The sequence below is a fragment of the Microtus ochrogaster genome, chromosome 5 (genome assembly GCF_000317375.1).
Source record: "Microtus ochrogaster isolate Prairie Vole_2 chromosome 5, MicOch1.0, whole genome shotgun sequence".
Taxonomy (NCBI): Eukaryota; Metazoa; Chordata; class Mammalia; order Rodentia; family Cricetidae; genus Microtus; species Microtus ochrogaster.
The window spans coordinates 46,441,494-46,467,701 of NC_022012.1; the positions used below are offsets into that span (position 1 = coordinate 46,441,494).

Consider the following 26,208-nt stretch of genomic DNA (forward strand, 5'->3'; position numbering starts at 1 on the left):
GAGGGAGGGAGGGAGGGAGGGAGGGAGGGAGGGAGGAAGGAAGGAAGGAAGGAAGGAAGGAAGGAAGGAAGGAAGGAAGGAAGGAAGATGAAGCTCTAAGGTCTTGAGGATCTTTTGTCTTTTTGTGACTTTTTATCCTCAAACACAGGGAATATTGTGGGCACTTACCTAGAGTGACTGAATTTAGATTCACTCTAAACTTTAGGGCATCGAATTCACTTGAATGAAATGTTTTCCCCTCATTTTCTCCTCAGTTCCTAAAGAATCATGTTTGAATTACGTTTCTTGAATTGAGCACAGAGCTGAAAAATGCACCTTTGCTTTGTTATCAAACCAATAGAACAGACCTTTATCTTCTAGAAGAACTGAGTCTTCCTAAGTTATTTTCATATAAAATAGGCTATTTGGCTAAGATTCTCAGAACTGATGAATGCCATCATACTTGAGTTCTTTTGAAACTCATGATTAACACTAAGCTGGTAACACACACTAATTTTTAAGTCATAGCAATTTAGCCAGAGGAAGAAAGACAAAACCAGAAATATCTAAAAAAGAGTATTTCTAAAAGCTAATGTTGAGTTTAGTAATATTGATTTTAATGACTATAAACAACCAAAGAACTGGAAATAACTTTCAAAGATTTAGTAATATCTTCTATTAATCCTTTTTTAAAAAACAAAAACCAAAACAACTCACCTCATTGCCACATTGCTGCCATCAATAACCACTGGTCTCAGATTTTCGCCATCATCTGTTACAATCTCTTGCATCGGAGACTCAGACCTCTGAGATTCCAGAGACGATGCTTCCCTCATGACACTGTTTATAGTACTAACTGTCTGATCCGTTTCACTTTTATTTCCAAGTTTGACAAGTTCTCCCAATATGTCATTGATTAAAGCATCAGTACCAAGTTTGTTCAGCACAAGTTGGACCTGCTCTTCAGAATAACCTAACTTCAGTGCAAACTCCAGTTTTGTTTGGTATTCTCGAACTACGTCAGGGGGTTTCTTTACTTCCTTGGATGGAGTCTGGGACCCATCTGGTTTAAAGTCTTGCAAAATGTCACTGTGTTTGAGTAGGTGGGGCTCTAAACAGGGAGACCGACATAACTGTCTGTGAGCCTTGGTTAATAAGCATGGCTCTACTGAAAGGCTACTCAGTTGTCCTGACTCATGATCAGAATTTGTGCTTTCTTCAGAGTCACCAGAGCTCACGTTCTCTTCAGACACCTCTTTTTCTTCCTTCCCTGAATTGACTGTATCCATTGTTGGCTTCTCTGCCATAGGCCAAGGCACAGCTGCACTTATCTGTGGGTCAGTGCTCTCCATATAAAGGTGGCCAAGGTCATGCCCCAGGTGATCCTTCAGGCCCATGAAGCTGTTCCGCACACTTGATTCCACTTTGCTACTTTTCCTGTATTCTTGAATGCACAGCACCCCGTATTCCTAGAGAAAATGTAATATAGTTAATGTACCATATTTATTGTTTGAATGTCTACTTTGTATTTTGTTTGAAGCCTCTCATCACTCATAGCAAACTTGCCAAGAATCCTTTTCATGAGTCCCTCCAAGGCAAAAAGTAAACTGAGGTTTTTACAAAGGTTATTTGTTCTCTCTCTCTCTCTCTCTCTCTCTCTCTCTCTCTCTCTCTCTCTCTCTCTCTCTCATGTGTGCAGATGTGTAGGTGTGTAACAAATAATAAGAGATCATGAATTTGAAAAGGAGGGGGCACATAAAGGGAGCTAGAGGAAGGAGAGGGAGAGAATGATGTAAATCTAGTACTCATATATGAAAATCTTTAAAAAATAAATTAATTTACACACTGAAATGAAGGGGCACATAGTCTAAAATGGCCAGTAAGGAACTGAATAATCACAAAGCTAATTACATCTCTGGCCAAGCATGCTGCTGTATGCATGATACCAGTGACTGGGACACTGAGACATGAAGATGGTGTGTTTGGGATTAGTTCGGGCTACACAGTGAGTTTCAATCCAGTCTGCATTACAGAGAGACCTTGTCTCAAGAAGGAGAAAAAAAAAGGCTGATTTCCTTCCATTTTGAGATAAATATAATTTTTCATTAATAATTATGACTTCATGAATACTGAGAACTGTAACAGAAGATACTTTAAGTATTATGATCCTTTATTAAGTGGCAAAGACATTGTAGTATATTTCATTTAAGAAAATTTTTTCTATATACATTTATTGATAGAAGTGAAATAAATATTGTACATAAACTCTGACGCAAACAAGTATACTGTCATGCCAGTGTCTTGGTTTTTATGTAAAACATATTTTTGTATTGCATTAGATTAGTTAACAACACACCTGTATTTTGTTAAGAGCCTGCCTTTTTTCCATTTTCCCTGCTTAAAATGTTTTTGTTGTCATATTACTTTTCTTTAAGACCTATTGGAAATAATTTATTTCTCTACTAGGGACAGGTCAGAAAAGTACAGTTATATTCTCTTTATACTTCATTATGAGGACTACATCAACACCAGAAGTTTATTGATTAAGACAACTCTGGTGTTCTACAATTAATTAACAAGTCAGGGGTAGCTAGCCTAACGTTGTCATAAAAAAACCCTATTTGAATAATCTAATGAAGAAAAATGGAGAAACATTTACTTTTAAACTGAATCTGTTCAACAAAATATATATCAGAAGAAAGCTATTATATAAACATTAAAAGAAAATGCTGATATTCTGAGAAGTTTTAAAGTTTATCCAATAAACCCACTACAGGATCAAATATTTGTACACAGTGTATTGAATTTTACTAAGCATGATAAATACCAGAAAACATGCAATCTTAAAAAATACAAAATTTCTGTATTTCCTTGGGATAGACGTCCTACACTTTTCTATAGGATTTTTTTTTTAACCCGGATTTGTTCTTTGCTAGCAATTTGAATACCACTCACTGTTCTACTAATACAACACTCACTAAAGAAACACCCAGCGTTCCTAGATCCTGGATGCCCCACTGATAAAGAGCATCTGCTTCATTATGAAGCTGTGTCCATTTCAACTTTTTTCTATTAATATGGATATGCATGGCCCAATTACTCAGAATTAAGGAAGGGATTTTGAAAGTAAATCTGTACGCCCTGTGATTTATTAACTACAGTAATGTACTAACACCATAATGCAAGTAACAAATCACAACAGCATCCCAATAATGGGATAAAGTTAAAAGAAAAATCTACACCATGGCCATAGTAGAGCTCCCACCAAAAGTATCTTAAACAAGGAAAATCTATTGGAAGCTGGGCTGCCTGGCAACCAGAAGATGGTTGCTAAGCTGCACTCCTTTAACATGCCATCATGAATGCTAGCACAGTGAAAGAATAATTTGGTATGAACAAAAGCCTATAAAAGAGACTGGGACTTAAGTGCGTCTGGTTTACCCTCAGAGAACAATGCAGCTGCCAAACCAATCTGGAAGCTCCGACATCATTGTTCTGTAAACCCTACAATCTGTTCTGACTGCAGGAAGTGCATTTAATGGGAAACATTTTTGATCTCCCCTGAAAAGTTTTGGTTTTGCATAAGTGCTGTTGTGAGATAATTCAAGATAATGACCTGCTGACCAAATTGCTGAGTTGAACTAGGGAATATTATTTTAATATTGAACAGTTTTGTTGTGTTGTCGAGCTAGAAGTCCTATATTGGACATGATGAATACACAGAAAATACAGACAGTGAAAATCATTAGAATGAAAATTTCTGATTGAAGGATATATGGCTTTTCTTAATTTCACTTTTCAAAGTGACAAACCCAGATACTGTAAAGTTTTGAAACAGAAAGTCAGACCACTCTAAAACTGCATTAAAATAAATCTATGTAGTGTTTGACCGGCGGTCGTTCCTGAATCTGTTCTTCTATGTACTTTGCACATGGCTATAGTGACAGGACAGGGAGATGTGGATGTTTGGTTGCTTTATAATATTAAGTCATTTAATAGTTTTTATAGTAAACTAGTTAACAAACACTAATAATTTCAACTTGAGATAATTCACGGCATTTGTACACACTATTTGAATAATATTTGTCATTATTTTTCAATAATATACAATGTTTCTTAATGTTAAAAATAAATGGTCTAGGTTTCAAGTTAACATTTGATATAACCTAATTTGTATTGACTGAAATGGCAAGGATCTGGATTTTAAAGCTTCAGTCTGTAGAACACTTTGATCAAGTTGTGGCTAGTAAAAACTTGGCATGACTTAAGGCATGTAAAAACCCACAATTTCATACTATCTTAAAATTACTCAGTAAAACTTAAACCTTAGCCTAACGACTTAAAAAGAGATACAAACAGCAGTAGAAGTTGCACAGCTTACAAGGAGTGAACATAAAACCTTTTACAAAATAAAGAACACCATGGGATTTACTTCTGTGCAGCTTCTTAACAATGATTAAGTTTTCAAAAGAAAAGACTTAACAGAATTGTTACTTATCATATGTAATGAATAATCTTTTTCTTAATTTCTAAACCCTGAATGGTTTAGACTTTAAGTTTTGCATTATTCAGTCAGACCCAAGCTTATGCAAGTATTCATAAACCTCGACTAAATATCCACTAGTAAGGACGGCTTTCCTCTGTTCGTGCAGACGCAGAGCAGAAGCGTCACACACAAGGTCAACCAGTTTGCACTTCCAGAGCTGCTGGAAAACCCTGGGAAGAAACAGAGTCACAACACACAGTGTTTACACACTCTATCCTTCAACACAAAAGGGCTGGGCCAAAACACAACAATCTAAATGACTTTTCCAGTTTCAAAAGTCCATAGATTACCTCTAGATATTATATCAGAAACTTGCTTTTTTTCTTGATAAAGACTATCTACTAAAATTAAATAATAGTATTTGTTGAAAACGAATGAATTATGTTAATTTCATAGATGTTGCTAAAAACTCATTCTTCTAACAAGAAATAACTGCAGGCCCTAAAGCAGGCTTTAGGACGTAAAGGGCACGGGCCTGAAATTTACCGCATATACTCAATCCCTCTAGTGAAAAAGGACGGAAAATTCTCACGAGATCACTTGATAACAACTCACCTCAAACCAGGTAAAGCTAGTTTTTAGCATCCATTACAGTGATCAAGAATATTAAACTATAAACTTGTTACGTCAAATTATTTATTTGTAAAGTTACAATGCCATGAAAATAGGTTTGGTTGTCATCCAAATGGCTATACTCTAAGAACAATGAAAATAAAATAATGAATATGTAATAAATTCCTACTGCTGTGGTCTTTGCGTATTTAATCATCATTGTATTTGAGCGAGCACTGTTGTCTGCATCTCTCTAGCTAACAAAGGAAGGATGTCCCTTTGAACAGATTGGTTAATGTTCTGGGGCAACAGATGTCTACTGGAACTGCAGGAGACCAGCAACTGGTGGCCTGCCTATCTTCTGAAAACTTTCAATAGACTTATGCATATGTTCACACAATAGGGCATGTGGTAGAAACGAAAACCTCTCTTTAACCCTTTATGTTCTTTCTCTCCCCTACCCCCAAACTGACAGAAGAAAGTCTTTGTCTCCTCCTCACTTCCCCATTACAGAACTCTTGAAAGTAACTAGAACGGCATCTCCAATCTAATATCTGAAATTAACACACGAGAAAATAAATTCTACATGAATAATGAAATTGTTGACAAGGCAACTGAATGCTTAATCATCATCTTTAGAAGCAGCTATTGGAAACATCTATCAGCAGCAGCCCATCTCTGCAAACTAGACTCTGAACACAATTGAAAATCTACTGAACCTGACCAGCATTTCACAGAAACTAGCCATGGCAGTGATGCCTTAAGAAACACAAGCATGTGACAAGATAAAAATCTAAATTTGTTGTTTAGCATGAAATTAGAACTTCCTTATAACTTGTCTAAAGTTCCAAATGAGTGTGTCTAACACCCATGGCTTGAAAGCACTCAAGAAGCTACAAGTAATCGTTTGTAAAATCTCCAAACATAAATATATAAAACTCAGCTTCACAGATATATTTTTACAGAAAGAACCAGATTCTCTGGTGTACTGACACTAACACATTTGCATGTTTTCTTTTGTGGTGCTACCTATCCTTCACAGAAATGAAATGATAGCCGTTACAGCAAAGTTTAACTTCCAAAAAGCAGTAAGTAGCACAGATACTTACATTAGCAGGAAAGTACAAAGACATTGGTTTCTGTGGCAGCTTCAGCAGTAACGACACAATTCTAGCTGCAGACTTCCAGGCAGGCAAGAAGAACAATGAGTGGTTGAACAGATGGGACGGCAATGTCTTTGCTTAACCTATTACCGAGTGGAACTACAGCCAATCACAGGCCAGAGAGCTCACAATTAGTCAGTCAGGCAGATGCAAGACAACCTCAGCACCCTGCGTCAGGTTCGTAGGTTTCTAAGATAAGCAAGTTGATGTCATTCTTGGGTCTGCCCCGGGCAGCATGTGTATTAACAAGGGCCGTGCAGCAACAATAGGCCACACAAAGCCGACTAGTAGGCAGCTGCTCTACGAGAGCACTCATTAGGGAGCAGGCTGCCAACAACAAACACCTGGCTCGGCCAGGCCAGCCTTTTCTCCTGTTTTTAATGCACGAAGACAAAGAAACCAATTATATTTGAACACAATAAAAGTTGCATGTTTCCAAAAGTTGAGGCTATATGCTAGTCTATTAGTGTTTCATTTTTTTCTGAGATGAAGAAAATGAGATGCACCGAAGTAGTAAACAACTATTGCAGCAGTCTCCGTTAATACAGAAGTTACTGGTGAAATGAGCCAGAAGGTTCATCTATTTCTCAGGCAATACTGGAAAATCTACTTTAAAGTATTTGTTAGAAAGGAGGTGGTGGCGTACACCTTTAATCCCAGCACTCAGGAGGCAGAGGCAGGTGGATCTCTGAGTTCAAGGCCAGCCTGGTCTACAGAGTAAATTCCAGGGCAATCAGAGCTACACAGAGAAACCTGTCTTGAAAAAGCGAAACAATAACAACAACAAAATATTTATTAATGTGTTACAAGATAATAAAACTTAGAGAGACTTGGTGAAAACTGCAAAATTAAAGGATTATGCATTTACAAATAGAATTAATTTTAAAAAGTAACTTCTCTAAATGCAGTAAAAGAAAATACTAGTTAGTCTCAGTTTGTGAAAACAGGTCCTATAAAGCATACATTTAAACAAAAGTAACTAACTTAAATCATCAGGCCAGCCCAGATGATCTACATCAAATAACAATGGAAGATCTCTTATAATAGATACTGGTTAACCATCTAATTAAATAAAAGCAAGACCTTCCATAACATACTTGCTAAAATGTATTTCATAAAATTTGAAAGTTGTAATACTCAAATTTAAGTTCAGAATATGTCAGCACTAAAATGAAATACTGGGGTAATTTAGAAGGACATCTAAAGTACACTAAATAAGTACCCTTATTGACTTCTACGTTCCACATGACAGTGTTTATAATCCTATGAACTACTTGCTTCTGAGTGCTGCACAGGCTAAATTTAGTGAGCTAAGATGATGAAAACGTTTAATCCAAACGCTAACAGCATGAGGCTGTAAGGTGTTTCCTTACTGAGAAAACCCTACAGTTACTGCATTACTTGTGTGATGCAGACCACTACACGGGTGTGTCCATGCAGTCACACACAAACACACCTTGTCACTGAAACGCAAATAAAACTTGAGCATAGGCCAAGAACTGCTGACTTGTGCAAAGCTCAGACTTAAAAGAAAAAACCCTATGATCTTGAACTCAAAAGATATAAACTGAAGTTCTCAATGTACAACAACTTCCCTTTTCACAGAGTTGTTTTCTTGAACAGCAGTTGTCCATAGTGGGACCATTTGTAAAAACCCAGGGAAAGAAAGTTCTATCTTGGGACTTCTACCCCTGTCCTTTTTGAGTTTACTCAAACAGAAATCATATTTTTCTCTATTTACAAAAAAAGAGAAAGATCTATTTCATATACTTAAAAACACTCCCCCTACTCTCTGAAACCTGAAATCTGTTTCCAGAAAGAAAACACAGACATTGTAAGACAACATGTCTGTGGATGTTTGCCCTCACTAGAACTTAGTATTTTACTGAAGTCTGTTGTTTCAAATGTTAGAAAAGTTGTGTGTGTGTGTGTGTGTGTGTGTGTGTGAGAGAGAGAGAGAGAGAGAGACAGACAGACAGACAGACAGACAGACAGACAGACAAACAGACAGACTGTGTGAGTGTGGAGATGAGCGAACTTCCTCAACTGGGCTCTCTCCTTTCACACGCAGGTCCCAGTGTCAGACTCCAGGTGTCAGGCTTGGCAAGCTCCTTCACCACTAGGCCATCTCGTCAGCCCGTGACAGCATTTTGAACTAAACATAACTGCTAGATTCTTGATGTTGCGTTGATTTCTGGAATGAGAACTATTCTTTTTTGGCCAAGCACTGTAGTGCTAGAGCAGAAGCAGCTAAACCTGTGATCAAATTCGTTAGAGCACTGAAAATCCAGACAAGTACCTATCATCACAGCTCATCGTAAATTACTATGCCAGTACACAGAAGGTGAAGCCCCACCTTGGGGTAAGCATATAAGTATCACAGAAGTGAGGAGAATTAGAATTTACCTCTGCCTCCCTCCATTTCCAGAGCTCTGTTAAAAAGGTCAAAAAGGTATCAACTCTGAAAGCAATAAGGCCTAAGTCAGATAAAAATGATAAGCACAGCATAAATCCATGCAAAGTAATTACAGCTATAACCAAAAATCCCTCACTCGCAAAGCACTGACTAGAGGACACAGTGGGAACAGTACTTAAGTTTTTATATTAAGGCCCTCTTCTTTTGTTGTGAAAGAAAACTACCTAGTACGAATGGACAGTCTCTTTCCCCTTCCTTTTCTCCCCTGCAACCACACGGGATACTTTATAGCCTTCATGCTGATGCTGGAGGAGCAGGCTTCACAAAGAAGAAAAACTACCCCTGGGCGCAGCAGGAAGCCTCAACTACAGCACTGGATTAAGGTTTTTCACAAACAGCAAATAAAGGCAGTGATCTGAAAAAGCTAATCAGATCCTGCTGTGATATTTAGACCCTCTCCCTTACTAGTATTGGATAGTGTTAAGCACATTAAAACATCTGTAGGTGAAAAGAGCCCAGTCTGGTATTTTTGGTCACATGTCACAAAGGCCTGCCTACTCTCCTTCCCACTGCAGAGAAATACAAACAGCTGTACCTCAGGAGCTGTTTGGGTCACTGCAAAGCACGACTGCACATATATGGCAGAAATAAAACAAAACAACAAAAGAAAAAGGAGCTACGACAGTTCTTGGTGTTCCCTACAACCTGTCAACAAAAAGGAAGCTGACCTAACATTTGAAACTCAGCCTGTACCTGTTCCGAGGCCTGACAGGGAAAGGACGTGCTGGGAGGCTGTTTGGAAGCAAGTCTCTTGGCCAGAGGTGACTCAGTGGACTTTCTTTTTTCTTTTGTTTTTTGTTTGTCTGTTTTGGGACAGCTGTTCTGTGCAGCTTTGGAGCCTATCCTGGAACTCACTTTGTAGACCAGGCTGGCCTCAAACTCAGAGATTCTCCTGCCTCTGCCTCCTGAGCGCTGGGATGGAAGGAGTGCGCCAGCACTGCCCCAGCTTCAAATTGATTTTCTGTTACTTTTAGATGTTACTATTCTCTTTAAAACAAGGGCAACAGCACAGCAGCAGTATCATGGAAGATTATTATATAAAAATTCCCCAACTGAGCCCCTAAAGTTTTGAGATAAAATTTTTGCCAAAATTTGTTATTATTTCTTAAGGTTTTAAAAAATGAACTAATCAGACAAACATAAAAGATAATTTACATACAGTGTAAGGAGAAGGAACAGATGAACTTGAACTCATAGCCATATGTGATGAGTCTTTCTATTAGGAAGGAATCAATCCTCCATACAGTGAACTGTTTTTCTGAGTGTTAATCTGAAATGTTGACCCACAACACTGACAATACTGACTATATGAACTAAAAACAAATTACTGTAGATCTGCATGGTATCAGTTAAAGTCACAGGATCAACTGTTCCAGGAGCTGATAAATATCATTTTTATATGCTGATTCTAGGACATTCTGAAAAAAAATACATTCCCTTAAGTCTAAGTGATTGGCCAAGTAGTATTGTAATTAATATATCCTCTATTAAGGTAAATCATCTAATATAAATGACTTTGTATTTTAAAAAGCTCATAATCTGAGAAAAATATTCATATTGGCTAGCTAGCAATATACTAAGAGGTCAAATGTAGTGGCACCTGTCCATAGTCTCAGCACTCAGGAGGTGGAGGTGGGAGAATGCCAAACTGGAGGCCAACTTGACCTACAAACACCTCATGTCTAGTAGCAAAGTAAAAAAACAACAAGAAGTAGACTGATACTATGCAGATGGAAACAGCCCTGCTGGCACACAGCGCGGATTTCAAATTCCAAACGTCTCCTCTGCTCCCACTTTCTTCAGTGAGAGTTGGCATTTCTCACTGCTAAGTTAAACACTGCTGGCGAATAGGGAAGTAAGTTAAAATTATCACCGATACATCTTCCTCTACTGTCATAAAATAACCAGTGCTGTACTAATAACAAAAACATCTTTCTCAATTCATATCAAGAATGACTTTGTCAGGAAGACACCTAGGGGTTAAGACCTAAGTATTCTAAACCTGAGGGGAGAGCATGCTTTGCCCCCCAGGAGGTTATTCATGTCCACACGGAGGACAACGTTAAGAAGAGAAAAATAACCGGAATTCGTTAGCTAGGACGTAAGTGACGGAAGCCGCTGAAAAATGGACAGAAGGGGCATGGTGTCTCGAAGGCACTGCTGTGGCAGTGGAGTTCTCCAGCCACATGAGAGCCACGTGAGAGCCACGTGAGAGCCACGTGACGCAGCTCAGACGTGAAATCAAGGCTGCACATCTGTTCATGTGCATTTGTATTTTATAGACATAAAATGAGCCTGAAATGGAGGTTATTTTTATTTAATGTTATTACTGACCATTTTCTTTCCTCTGCTTTTGTTAATGCATCACCTCATCAGATGAACTCTCGGCCTACTACATACAGTTCTGAGGGACCTGCCAATCACAGCCTGACATGCCTCTGGCCACACTAACTGGGCGAGAGGGTGAGCTCTTGACCCAAAACCGCACTCCTAGGACTGTCTCAGGAATCTGAATAGCTAGCCCAAAAGAAACCTAACAAGTCAAACCCTGAGTTCTGTCTTCCTCTTTGGCCTTCCAAGAGGCTTACATGTTGAGTTCTTTCTTTGATCCTTGCCTTAGGCTTACTATTATGATGAAATACCATAACCAAATCAACTTGGGGAGGAAAGGGTTTATTTGGTTTCCATATTGCTGTTCATTATCAAAGGAAGTTAGGACAGGAACTCAAATAGGGCAGGAACCTGGAGGCAGGAGCTAATGCAGCAACCATGGAGGGGTGCTGTTTACTGGCTTGCTTTTTGACTTGCTCATTCTGTTTTCTTATAAAACCCTGGGACCACCAGCCCAGGGATGACCCCACTCACAGTGGGCTGGGCCCTCCCACATCAACCACTAATTAAGAAACTGCTCTAAGAACTTGCCTGAAGCCTGATTTTAGGGAGGTATTTTCGCAAGTGAGATTCTCATCTCTCAGATGACTAGCCTGTATCAAGTTGACATAGCACTAGTCAGCATAAGCCTGTAAGCTTTTTAAATTTATCTTTCTTTAAAAGTCTGATTTTCCTATGGGTAAAGATTAAATTCATATACATACACTAAGCGTTAGTTGCTGATTGTTTTTGTTTTCAAGACTCTACATTTGGGTCTCCTCTGGCTCTATCTTATTTCTCATTTACATATAGGGAAACATATAGGGAAAGAGACAGCAAAAGCAAAGGTCAGATGTTAAAACACCTGCCTGGAGGGTTCTCTTTACTCATCCTGATCACGTCTGTCATTCAAGGCTCACTCTTCCATAAGCTCTTCTTAGACTAACGCTTAGTGGTTCCCAGCTCCTTTGAAATTCTATAACATGAGTGGTCTATACTTCACTTATTGATGACCAGATGTGCTTCTTGAGAGCAAAATTACTTTTTCTTCAGTTACTCGTGTGTACAAATGTTTTAGCAGGAGCACTGTACTGACACCTGAAGATCCTTCAGTAAAAACGCAATCATAAAAAATAGGTCCTTGCCAAAAATGTTACCGTTAAGATTTTATTTCCATGTGACAGAGTGAGCATGCCAAAGTAGGATTTCAGGTGCTGCTATTCCTCAAGAAAGCCCAAGACTCCCAGTGCTGCATACTTCTCTAGATTCATGAGTAAGCAGCCCCCACAGGGGTAACACTGGGTGCAACTGACCTGCTACAAAAGTCTAGCGGGAGGTCTTTTAAAAGCTACAAGAATGTCTGTTATTCTTTTGTGTTAATTAACCCCACATGGCAAACTAATTAAAGCTGCTTAGTGGAAAAGGCAGGCTACAAAGAGTAATCATAACTATTTTAAAATTAGAGGAGGGTCCACCATTGATTCTGTCTATAGCACTCAGCACTATCTGAAATGTCAGGCTTCCTCCAGGGTCTTAGGAACTATCTTTAACAGACAACGGGAGATTGTATTTCCTGCGGGAGGAAATGGTTCTGTATTCTCTAGGTAATTATTTGTGGGAACTTCATATAACAGAGCTACACGAATCACAAGAGTAATTTCTCTCCTTTTTGGAAATTCCTCTCACTCTATAATTTTTAATAGCAGCTTTCCTCTAAAGCGAGGGTGTCCTCAGTGTCTTGTACGAAGGATACCACACATCCCCTTCTCTTATAGCACAGTGTCTATGGAGGGGCAAGGGAGGTGACAAGGAAGTGGACTAAGGGGGGGAAACCAGTGTTTTTCAAAACTTGACACTGCATTTGCATCAAATAAGGATCTTGAAGATTCTGATTTAGGCAGTCCACATTTTAACATGCTCATAAAGGCCGTGGGTCCCCCCAGGTTGTAGGTCACAAACAGAATTTGTCCTTTATTCTGAGAAGGGGAACTACAAGAGGGTTTGGATAGCTGGGTGCTAAGCCAGTTACGTCCCTTATAACCTGGACTATTCCTTTCTGCCATGTTCCACCGACCTTTTTCTACTTCTTACCTGGACCATAAGTGAAAACCTGTTGGTTACGACAGACTGGGTCCGCTCTCCGGACGGGTCCTTCAGTGCTCTATCTCTCCAACTTCAAGTTTCCAACTTCAAGTTCTGACCACATAGTATGTTCATGCTTCCACATTTGTGGTGGTTGTTTTGACAGTTTTCAGCAAAAGCTGTTGAGAACTTGCTGGGGACCCTGCTGCAGCAGCATTTCAGGAAGGAGCCCCCACTGAGTCCACTCAAGTTTCCTTTAATTTTCAAAAAAGTCCTTTATGGAGTCATATATTTCTTAAGAAACTTAGCTTAACTTAAAAAAAAAATTCCTCTGCGTGGAGGTGGCACATACCTTTAATCCCAGCACTCAGTAGGCAGAGGCAGGTGGATCTCTGTGAGTTCCAGGACACTATTACACAGAGAAACTCTGTCTCAAAAAAAAAAAAAAAAAAAAACAAATGAAACAAACAAACAAAAAAACTTGCTTAAAATACTCTGTTGGGTTTTTTTTCCCAATGTGAATACAGACTTTCTTTCTCTTCTGTTTTCTGACTAGCTGTTGCTGGCACCTTAGAAAATGCTTGTCAGACATAAAACTTCAGTGAGCTATAACTCAACTTGTTCTTTAGTGTTTCCCTGTGACCCTGGAGTGTTACAGCATATAGAATCAAAGTGCCTCTTCCCAACCAACTTTCCTACCTGCACCATAACTTTTAACTAGCTATACTGTAATATTAGAGAACTATGTGTGTGCATGCATGTGCATACCCTGATACCCTACAGTATGAATAGCTGGGCTTTTTAAATGCTACATATTATATAAAGATAAGATTACATATATGCACACATTTGGCGGAAGATTATATTTACTAATAACTCACTCAGAGAAAACGTGTGTTTGTCTACCTACTTACCTACCCAAGGTATTAGGCAAATTAGTTTCTTCATGCCTAGATATCCTAGTTGTGGAAAATAAAGGTATACAATATGGTTATTTTTTTTGAATTAATGATCAAATCCTTATAACAGTGTTAGATGCATAATAGCCAGTCAGTAAGTATTGGCTATATTTTCATATCACATGCCCACCATACTATCTATAGCCTTGCAAAAATCAGTTACAGAAATACATTCTCTCCTTTACCAAAGGTTTAAGAGAATACAAGGAAAGCTGGTTGCATTAAAATGATCTATTAAGCAGATCACATACTATAGTTGGAGTTCCAGTACCCTAGACTACACAGTGGCTTCTGCTTCAACACCAAACATGATGGCATACATTTTTATTTAACTTATTAATATGACTATGTTCCTATGCTATCTAATATAAACACGAGGGGAGGACTTGTCATTTTCTGTAACTTATTCATTTGCTACACATAGGCTCCAGTGTTTGCTGACTTAAAAGAGATACAGTTATTGCACTCAACAGTATTTCTCAATGGCCAATGCCATAAAAGTGAGCAGAACCACTTGTTCCTATTTAGATGCTTCTATTTCTAAAGATGATTCACTGGAATTCTGAAGTTTGTCTCTGGATGCTTCCTATAAACTCTAGGATGCAGTTAACTGCAGCATGGACTCTAATGAGAGGAGGATGAACAAGGTGAGAATGAACTGTAAGGTAGCAATTTATAGATGTAAGAAACGGTGTCATATCAATTTATAGATGTAAGAAATGGTGTCATATCAATTTATAGATGTAAGAAACGGTGTCATATCAATGCTCTGTCCCCAACTAGCCTAGTGCGTAGGGAACTTACTTACTCATCACCTCTCAGCTCTTCAGTGTGACTGCTAGAAAAGGGTTGCTGCAAGGACCAGTGGCCTGACAGAGAATAACTTGTAACAGTGTCCGCTACACAGTAAAAACAGAAGCATATACTTAGAATGTCTGTAAGTGAAACTACAGTAAAAAAAGTAGAAAGCTTGATTTATAGTATTTATATTCTTGTGAAATCATTGCAACGGTTCTCCTTATAGAATAAAAAATAGCATGCAAGCAAAGGTTCTCATTGGGTCCCACTCGCCACTTGTTTAAAGAGCCAAGAAATCAAATAGTTTACACTATTTACTTACATTCAAATGGAAATAGTTCTAAAGTCCTCTCCTTATTAATTAATTAAGAAGAAAGACTAGCATTCGGGAAAAGCCTATTATCGCGTCTCACGGTTCCTCCCACATTTACAGAGCCACAGAATCAAATGCCTCAGAGTTCACTGCCCGATTATATTCCCTTTTCATGAGATCACACCACATGAACTCACAAACAAGAACAATCTGGAGTGATTGTTGTTCAAGGGAAAAAGAGAACATTTAGTCCAGAAAAGCCAAAGATACAGTATGTGATGTGGGAGTGATTTCTTATTAATAAAGAAACTGCCTAGGCCCATTTCATAGGCCAACCCTTAGGTAGGCGGAGAAAACAGAACAAGATGCTGGGAGAAAGAAGTTGAGTCAGGGAGTCGCCATGACTGTCCCACTCCAGACAGACGCAGGTTAAGATCTTTTCTGGTAAACCAGCTCGTGGGCTACAAAGATTAATAGAAATGGGTTAGATTAATATGTAAGAGCTAGCCAATAAGAGGCTGGAACTAATGGGGCCAAGCTGTGTTTAAAAGAATACAGTTTCCATGTAATTATTTCGGGTATAAAGCTAGCCGTGCAGGCGGCTGGGTGCCGGGGACGCAGCCCCGCTGCTCTTATTTCAACAAGTATGTTGTTCTGTAAGAAACACCAAGAAAAAACTGGTCAGGTTAATTAGAAAATGTTAGTACCTGATGAAAAAAAGTATAAAAATTGTCGGTAACCAGTAATTTAGAAGAAATATATTGGTTTACTGGTGGGTAGGAATACGGGAAAAAATAGTAAATGGGCCAGGTGTGGTGGTACAAGCCTTTAATCCCAGCACTAGGGTGGCAGACACAGGTGGATTGCTATGAATTTGTAGCCAGCCTGATCTACATAGTGAATTCCAGGCCAGCCAAAGTCCATAGTGAGATCCTGTCTGTCTGACAGGTGAAAGGGAAAGAAGGGCAGAAAGAAGGAATGAAATTATAACTACATGACAATGTACAACAAGCGTCTAAAAGGAAACTGGTGTTTTTCTAGGGAAACAAAATGCCGCCATGTTTTGTGATCTGTATCATCAGTTTAATGATACAGATGGTAGATACTAAAATTTTTCTTTAAAGTACATGGTTGTAGACAGACTAAGAGTAGCCAACCCTCCTACCTACTCATGATATCATCTCATTAACCTTGACATTTCTTTTTTGTTGTTGATGGTTTTTGGTTTTTGTTTGTTTGTTTTTTCAAGATAGGGTTCCTATGTGTAACAGCCTTAGCCTCAAACTCACAGAGATGTGCCTGCCTCTGCCTCCCGAGTGCTGGGGTTAAAGGTGTGCACCACCACCACCACCGCCTGGCAACCTTGTTATTTCAAACCACAGAAGTTCCTAAAGCAATAAATTGCTATTTGTCATATTTTTCAGTTAGCTTTCTTCATGGGCCTACGAATTAACTATTAAAAAGTAAAGCCATAATAATTCCCTCAGATACTACTTCTGAATAAAATCATATTCAAAACTATCCCTAAGGAATCATTTGATCTGCAAAAAATCCAACCATGACTAGTTTATTTTATGAATAGTCATTTAGCTGAAATTCAGAACATATAAATGATACATGCTGGCTAGTTGACTCAATTTTATTGCAAGTCTGTTCAAGTAATATAGTTTTAAAGTAATACTTTGATGAAAAGGAAGAAAATAACACGGGCCACAATTGGAAATTTAAAGCAAATGGGAGATTAAGTTAGCATCCAATAAATTCATCAGTTTACTTATTTGCATGTTTGTCATAAGAGATATGCTAAGTGATTCAGACAAGTTACAAAGATGAGCACAGCCGCTGCAACTCTTTAAAGGTTTTTTTTTTTTTTTACTCTCTCTCTCTCTCCCTCTCTGTGAGTGTGTATACACACATGCTCACAGTGACCTTTTGGGGAATCAATGGAACATATGCTAAGAACTCTTGGATACATTTCAATGGTAGAGTGCTTGCCTAGCATGCATCAAGCCCTAGATTCGATTCCTTGCATAGGAAAAAGTAAATAAATGTGCATACTACAGAGGAGATGACGTGTTTGGTACGAAAGGATTGAACTACATAAACATTTATTTTTTGAGGGGATGGTAGGAAGGGATAAGAAGGAGGTGGCTTTCAGAAATAAAGGTGAGTGCATGCACCTGTGTATGAATGGATTATGCATGCATGGGACTAACTGAACAAGGACTGGGAAAGAGGAACAGCAGTGTGTGTCAGGAAACCAATGGCTCCGCTGTAACTCTTTGCTAACACCAGTCTTCCACCATCAGCTCTGCACTCCTTTCAAAGTTCTGCAAGATGCAGTGGGCAGGACCAACTGGAAGTGAAGAATGAGGCAGGGAGCCCGTCTTCAGGAGAGGCGGGGAACTGCTGTGTGGTGCTTGCTTTCTCCTTTCCTGCCCCTTCTCTAACCTTTCAGCACTTCAGACACATGAGGCTTAATGCTGCCATCTGCCAGCCCACAGCCACCTTCCTTACGCCTGCTCCATCTTTTCTACTAAAAATCAAATTTCCCAAAGAAAGATCAGTGAGTGTTAGGATACTTGCACGATTAAAAGAATTAGGCATTTAAGTGTGACGGCTTCTTGAGACACAAGAGAGTAATAAGGACAGCTTATTAAACCATATCTTTGTCTTCTCCTGGCCTCTGAACTTCCCTGGTTCTCTCAACCCCCTTTCTCTGCATTAGTGTGGGGGGGAGGGGGAGGCCAGAAGCAGCTTATCTCAGTCTCTTATGGAAGAAATTTGAACCCATTATGTAAAAAATTAAAGGGCATTCATTGAAGAATATAGGTTAGGGTTTGCTAACTGCACTCTCACTCAGAAGTTTTTAACCCACTAAAGTTTGGTAAACAATGCCTAAAGGCCATGGGGGAAGCAATGATTTGGTAAGTAAGTGCACCTGTAAGGAACCAGTATTTGTAGAGCAGGTAGCTGAGCATCTCACTTTACCTTCTAATCGTGCTATTTATAGAATACATTTTCATAGCATTTCATTTTTTTTACTTGGGGCATTATGTTAAAACTCAGAAGTTTTACATTTTGGAGCATTTCTGATTTCAAATGATAGTCTGGCCACATTACCATATTATGTATAATGAGAAGCTGTTCACAGTAAACGATGACAGCTAAGGCTTCGGTGTTTCAGAGCACACCATCAGTCCTTCCCAGCAGTCATGGCACATGGTCACAGCACGGTGACTGTCACTGTCGCCATTTGACAGGCAGGAAACTGACCTAGGGAAATGAAGAGGAAACTTCTCCCGTATCATACACGTATGAGGCAGCAACACAAAGGGAGCTCAGGCTCGTCTTCCTGGCTGTAAAACGGGCTCGTCAGCACCATGTTCGCTCACGCCTAGCAAATCCACAAGGCTGTGTGAAGACCCTGTATGTAAACAACGTTGGGTGTGCAGAAACGGATATTCAATCATCGCTAACAGGGTACTAACTTGTGTAACTCTTTACACGTCAGCTGTCGTGATCACGTATCAGAAAATAACTTTAACATCCAGTGATGGTTCAGCAGTTAAGAGACTTGAGTTCAGTCTCCAGCACTCATCAGGTGACTCACAACTGCCTCCAACTCCAGCCCCAGGGCATGTGATGTTCTCTTCAGGTCTCAGAAGACACCTGCACACCTGTGTGCACACACGCACATAGACATACACAACTAAAAATAACAAAAATAGTAACACACTTTGGGCACAAACGTATGTACCACAATTGTGTATTATGGGGGGAAAACTGGTCAAAATCTCTGTGTCCAAACGTGTATCCATTTCTTTTAGGCTTTCCTAGTTGGTAGGATACAGTTTTTCACAATAGGCTGCAGTAATTTTTTTTATGTTTGTGTTATCAGTTGTAATGTTTCTTTTTTCATTTCTGATCTTACTTGATGTAGTAATCATTCTGTTGTAATTGGAGCGGCGGGGCTGCGTCCCCAGCACCCCGGCCGCCTCCGGCTAGCTTTACCCGAAATAATTACACGGACACTGTATTCTTTTAAACACTGTTTGGCCCATTTCTATTTAGCCTCTTCTAGGCTAACTCTCACACCTGGACTAGCCCATCTCTAATAATCTGCTGTAGCCCACAAGGTGGCTTACCAGGGAGATTCTAGCCTACATCCATCCTGGGTCGGAGCTTCATCGCATGTGCCTCAGAGAGCAGAGCTCTCGCCTCTGCCCGCAAGAGTGGAGCATCGTGTCTCTCTGAGGCGTCTGCCCCTGAGAGGAGAGCTGTCGAGTTTGACCTCACTTCCTCTTCCTCCCAGCATTCTATTCTGTTTACCCCTCCCACCTATGTTTTAACCCATCAGGGCAAGCAGCTTCTTTATTTAATTAACCAATGACCTTCCTCCATCAACTTGATTCTTTTTTAAAAATCAAACTGCAAAGTCAGGCAGTGGTGGCACATGCCTTTAATCCCAGCACTCGGAAGGCAGAGGCAGATGGATCTCTGTGAGTTCGAGGCCAGCCTAGTCTACAAGAGCTAGTTCCAGGACAGGCTCCAAAAGCTATAGAGAAACCCTGTCTCGAAAAAGAAAAAAGAAAAACAAAAAAACCAACCAAACTACAATATTTGAATATGTTCAATGTCATCCAGGCAGTAAAAATAATCCCTTACACCAGTGGTTCACAACCTTCCTAACACTGTGACCCTTTAATACAATTCCTCATCTTGTGACTCCCAACCAGAAAATTACTTTCCTTGCTTCTTCATAACTGTAATTTTGCTACTGTTATGAGTCATAATGTAAATATCTATGTTGTCTGATGGTCTTAGGAGACCCCTATGAAAGGGTCATTCTACCAAAAAAATGGGTCGTGACCCCCAGCTTGAGAACCTCTGTCTTAAGAGAATTTTAATGACATGGGAAAATTCTTATGAAGAGCAAGAAACAAAAGTTTAATGTTTATACATTTTTAAAAGCATGTACTCATGCTTATTAAAAGGATTTTAAAATGAAATAAGGACACTAACATTTTAATTATCTCTAGGTGAATTATAGGTGGTTTCCATAATTACTTTACACATTTTCTATGTTTTAAAAATATGATAAAATATGCCAAAATATTAAACTGAAAACTTAAGTTTAAGACAGAGTTTGAAGTGGTAAAAGGAAAAAAATTGAAATGGAGTTTAGAAAACACTCTTCTTTATTTGGGACAATTTTCCCTATGTACGGCATAGCTAACTTTAACTGACTTAAAACTCATGGCCTTTGTGTTACTCAAGGCACTTCTTTTGTCTTAGCAAAGACAGAAATAATATATTTCATCTAAATAGACCATTTATTGTACATCTCAAGTTTTTTTTTAATAGTTGTACTGGTCATCTTAAAATTAAGTAATTTCTAAGATCAATTCAGGCCAAAGAAAATGACACAAATTTAAATGGGATAAGTTACAATGAGATGACTTCAGTTACCGAGCGAAGCATTCAATGTATGAATGTAAGTGTATAAAACAATGAAAACAGATGATGAAGTCAAAGCCCAGATCTGAAACAGACAAACTTACAGAATAGGATAAAATTAAGCCCACATAATTTTGAATAGGAAATGAGTACAGATGACTAAGAGCAAAAACTAATTTTAGCTTCATCCTAAAAGACATAGGGTAATAGAGTTAAAGGACTTTTGAAAACCCAAAAATATAAGCTTACATATTTATAACAATAGAAGCTTAATTTTATAGAAGTTTTACATCTGGCAACTCAATAGCTCCCAATACAACTAAGAGCCAGGGATTAAGTAAAAAGCAAAATAAATTTTTTAAGAAAACACTCGTATCCAATCAATGATACTGTTAAATATTTTTTTTACTAACTTAATGCCTTGCCTAACACTTTTTCATTCATTAAAAATTTTTATTACATTTATTTAGACAGTGAGCGTGTGTGTGTGTGTGTGTGTGTGTGTGTGTGTGTGTGTGTGTGACAGGTGGGGGAGGGAGGAGAGAGTGCACGTGTTGTGGAATAATTTTTTTTTTTTTGGTTTTTCAAGACAGGGTTTCTCTGTAGCTTTGGTGCCCGTCCCGGAACTAGCTCCTGTAGACCAGGCTGGCCTCAAACTCCCAGAGATCAGCCTGCCTCTGCCTCCCGAGTGCTGGGATTAAAGGCGTTTGCCACCACCGCCCAGCCTTGGAATAATCTTTTTGTACACAGTGAAGATATGTCACTCTAATTGGTTTACTACAAAGCTGAATGACCAATAGCTAAGCAGGATTTCCAGACAGAGAAGATGCTGGGAAGAAGGAAGATGCAGAGGAAGTAGCATGGGCAATGCAGAGTCGAGGTAACCGAGCCACGTGAAAGAACAGAGATTAAAAGATACAGGTTAATATAAGTTATAAGACCTAGTTAGAAACAAGCCTAAGGTGTTGGCCAAGCTTTCATAATTCATAATAAGTTTCTACGTTGTGATTTGGAAGCTGGCTGGCTACACACATGCCATGAAATGCTTGTGGAGGCTGGAGGACACCCTGTGAAAGTTGGCTGTCTCCCTCGACTGTGTGGGTTCTTGACTCAGGACATCAGTTTTGGAGGAAGCAAGCGCCTTTGCACACTGAGCCATCCTACCTGCCCTCATTTACTATTTTGTACCAGTCAAAGCAAAGCTCCAAAGTAGACAATGCTTAGTGGGTAGGAACAGAAATAAAATGAAGATTCTAACTTAGGATGAGAGTCAGCAATTGACAGAGCTGATGTCGGAGACCTCATCTGCCTGTGCCATACATACAATACAATCCTTCATTCCTTGACCTATTCTATCCAAGGGTCCTCTACCCGATGTGCCCAAACTTCTGACACATTGACACACAGCATATTTGCAGGGCTTGAGAACTACACAATGAAGTTACCAAAAATAATGCAAAACAAACAAAATCTCCCATGAAGCAAGTCCTACAATGCTGTGTTGGGCTCTGTTCTTAGCCATCCTGAGTCTCACGTGGGTAGCAGGCTGGACACACCCACTAGGCCTTTTGACACTGACTTTTTAGTTTAAGGTTAGCTTGCTATCATTTAGTTTCACAATGGAGAGATGATATCATCTGCAAATTAGAGAAAGTGAGGGACACTATCACTAAGGAGCAGCTACTAACAGATAGAGAAGACGGTATCACCGATGTAGTCAAAATAATTAATTCCTCACACTTCCCACATCTAACACAATCTGCGTTGCTACTTAAAGTGTGAATTTCTGTCACTGGGACCAAAAGTCTTAACATTTCTCGTTCTCCATTTACATGTATGTGCACACTACAGTGCTCACGGGAGGTCACAGGACAACCTGCAGGAGCTGCTTTTCTCCTTCCACCTTGTAAGTCCCAGGAATCAAACTCAGGCCATCAGGTTTGGCAGCAAGGACTACCAGCTGAGCCATCTCACCAGCCCAACTGTCAAAGATTTTTCAAGTTACTCTTTAATTAAAACATGATGAAATCAGCCTTCTTACTCTGATAGTGGGTTGACAAAACGTATTCTTTTCGATCATTATATTTAGAAATATTCTCAAACCACAGACACTGAAAACACACTTTTACTGAGCTATTCAAAGCATTATGATACTGAAATATTAGGAAAACACAAATGTCTGAGAGCAGGAGGATGATTACATAAAGTAACCTCATGGAAGGAAAATATTTGAAGCATTGTTAATATAATAAGTAAATCTTGATGGCCATTAACATAGAAATTGAAGGGGGTTTCAACTCTTTAAATAATATAACTCCAAGTATAGGGGAAAGTGTTCTGCCTTCTTTAAAAAAAAATTCCCAAGGATGATGCTATTGCATCATTCCACTTCACAATAATAAGCATGAATATACTGTTACAGAACACAACAAGGATGCTGCATGGCTAAGTTAGAAATCCTCACTCTATTGTTAACTACAGTTGAATGTTACAGGCCTATGAGGCTTATTAGTACTTAAAACGCAGTAAGGCAGTAAGGTGGTATTTTTTGTTTTGGTTTGTTTTTGTTTTTGGAGTAACTGGAACACTGCAGGTTAAACTCTAGGCTCTCACCAGTTGAAGGCTAAACCTGGCATCCTCCTTTGATAAATGTTCATTCTCCACTCATTCATTAGTTTTCTTCCCAATATAAGCAGTCACATGACTACCAGAGTTCTAGGACATGAGGCTCACCCAGCACTAGCTACTTAAACCTAATTTTGAGGCCTTACACAGAATCTGCATTTTCCACGTCTTCACTCATGGTTCTGAGGGACTTGCGCTGAGCATTACGCTCCATTAGGAAGCACTCCTCTAGAGGTTAGAGATTTAACAACAAAACAACTTCCAGTGAGCAAGAACTGGCAGATCAGCTTATTATTTTACAGTCTAACGTTAAAAAGTTTCTTTGTAAAATTTCCTCAACATCTTGGTTCTTTAAAAATCTCAAGTCAGAATAAAAGAACTCTTCTAAATTTAGATAAAAAACAAATCACCAAGCAGATATTGACAGCAACATTTTTAGACATACACAGTACTTCAATGCAAGGGTCACTGAACTCTGCTAGAATGATAGCAAGGTAATTCAATTTGGACTAATTTTAAAGGAACATTTTCTATTAACCTCTTGGGGTCCAATTTGGCAGTTCTAACCCACCAAAACATCTCCATAGCAGCCCAAAATATAAAACAGGATATTTTTATTGTGATCATCTGAAAAAAAAAAAGGTAAAAGGAAGTGACTAATAAAAGCTCCATTTAGCATATAAACACTCCAAGTTTCTACTTCCCATCCCTCAGTATTTTCCATTACACTGGATAGTTCATTAGGCTGTCATTATTATATATACGTTAACAGTATTGATCTCTTGACACTGAATAGTTCATTAGGCTGTCATTATTATATATACGTTAAAAATATTCATTTCTTGATTCTTATCCAAGTTGGGTTACGGGATACAAATCAGTGGTAGAATACCCAGCATTCAGAGTTCAACCCCAAATATCAAAAGGAAAAGAAAATGTTCACTTATTTTGTATATGTTTTCTGGTTTTGTTTGGCCGCTTATTTGGGGATGAGGATGCATATTTTATAGCCCTCGCTGGGCTAGGACTCAAGAGATCTATCTGCCTGTTTCTGCCTCCCAAATGCTGAGCTTAAAGGCATGTATCCTGGTCTTAATGATTAGATAATTGAAAAATTGCAACTTACTTTGAAAGTAAAAGTGATTCTTTAAAGGAAGACATTCAAACATTCAAAATTTAAACATTTAAATCATGGATTCAGATTGAACAGAAAAGACCCTTTGGGTCTTTTTACAGTATCTTCAAGTAGACAGATTGAGAATGCCAAGATTTAGTAAGACAAGATGTGACCAGAAAGATATCTGAAGGATGCATGGTCCTGGGGTGTGGACCAACGTTAAGATTGGTTTTCATAAATCTTTAGTGAAGCTGTTTAGTCAAAGGTCAGAGAATACCAAGATTAAGAAACTGTAAGTCAAATTCATTAGACTCTACTAGGTAAGAGACAAATTAAGTCATGCCCTTGTACCTACCCATGATTTTGTTTGAGACATCGTCCTATCTAGCCCTGGCTAACCTCGAACTTAGGATCCTGTTGCTTCAAATGAGTGCTGGAATCACAAGCATGTGTCCCATTGCTCCTAGCTGTGGTCTAATTTTTTTTAATGGGTCTTGGAAAGTCAAAAAAAAGATAAAGCGTTTGAGGCATGTCCCCTGTTTTGTGTTTATATTTGAAGTAGAGAATGAAACTCTCAGTAAGAAAATGCGTGAAGAACTGTACAACTTTCTCAGATTTCTAAATATACGCTTAGGCCCAATTATCTCTCCATCTATTCTAAGGCGGTTTAAAAAAAAATGAGAAAAAGAAATCTGAATCAATAAGCGCCTGATGGAGCTGGAGATACTCCAAGACAGTCCTGCAACCAATAGGAGAACTTTCCCTAAATGTGGATTACGGTTTCATCTCTTTATCACAAAACTGAGAACAGAAGCCCCCGAGTGTTAACGGATACCCAAAGCAGCAGGAAACCCAGTTAGAGTAATCAGTACGGGGAAACAACTGCTGTTTGTAAGGACTTTAAGGGACAAAAAAGGATGAAACAGTTTAAGGGACGAAAAGCTGGATTCATTTCTCCAAGTTAAGGAGCACCTTGTCTCGGGGAGTTAAATATGAGCCTAGCAGAAATGGACGCGGGCTTCGGGCGGGAGGCTGAGGAGTGGGGACCAGGACGATGGGTGATGGGTTTCCCTAGACCCGCCAGAGGACGGGTGGCAGGAGGGCTAAGAAAAGCGAATGGCGGGGGGCTGGACGGAGATGCCGGGTGATGCCTCACCCCAGCGGCGCGCGAGGGTCCGAGCGGCAGGATCACAGCGGTGGGTCCGTTTCCCTCGGCGGCGCCCGGGCCCGCCTCCATCTTCACTGGCCGTGGCCCTCGGGGGGGACGGGCAGGAGCCACCGGGCCGGCGTTCTAGGCCGCCGGGCCCGGCCTCACCTCGCTCGAATTCCCCGCGGAGCCGGCGCCGCCCGCGGGCTGGATACGCTCGGCTTTCCCGCCCGGCGTTCCCGAGCACCGGGCGCCAGGGCCACTAGACCTCGGGGGTCGGAGCCGCCTGGGCCTGGAGTTCCCTGAGCGCGGCCGCCCGAGCCCCGGCAGATCCCGAGCTCCGCGATCGGGCGCGGCCTCCCCGCCCCGCGGGCCTCCTCGCGCCGGCTGGCTTGGGAGCACGGAGCCCCGGGGACGGCGAGGAAGGCGACCGCGGCCACCCCCGCCCTCTTCCCAGCCCGCGGGCCGCCGCGCCACCCACCTGCAGTGTCTTCTCCGCAGCCATCACGACATGCTCTGGAAGCAGGGCCGGCCCCCTCGGGTCCCCTCCTCAGCCAGGCGGCCACCTCTCGCCTCAGCGCCGGGCCGCCGCGGCCGCCGCTAGGGCTCGGGCCGAGCGGG

The 26,208-nt window shown here is 40.0% G+C and overlaps 1 protein-coding gene across 3 annotated transcripts in view; it reads right to left on the reverse strand.

Annotated features, from left to right (window-relative positions):
* The window catches only part of Zc3h12c (zinc finger CCCH-type containing 12C), a 55,780-nt gene extending 29,578 nt beyond the window's left edge, over positions 1–26,202 (reverse strand). Inside the window, exons 1-2 of one of the 3 annotated variants that reach the window (XM_005347346.3) lie at positions 26,069–26,202; positions 697–1,448 (exon numbers count right to left, since the gene is read on the reverse strand). In XM_005347346.3, coding sequence (XP_005347403.1) covers positions 697–1,448; positions 26,069–26,092 — 776 coding nt within the window. In that variant the 5' untranslated portion in view covers positions 26,093–26,202. The other 2 variants (XM_026779303.1, XM_026779302.1) reach the window with 2 other exon arrangements.
* Positions 26,203–26,208: the final 6 nt, after the last annotated feature.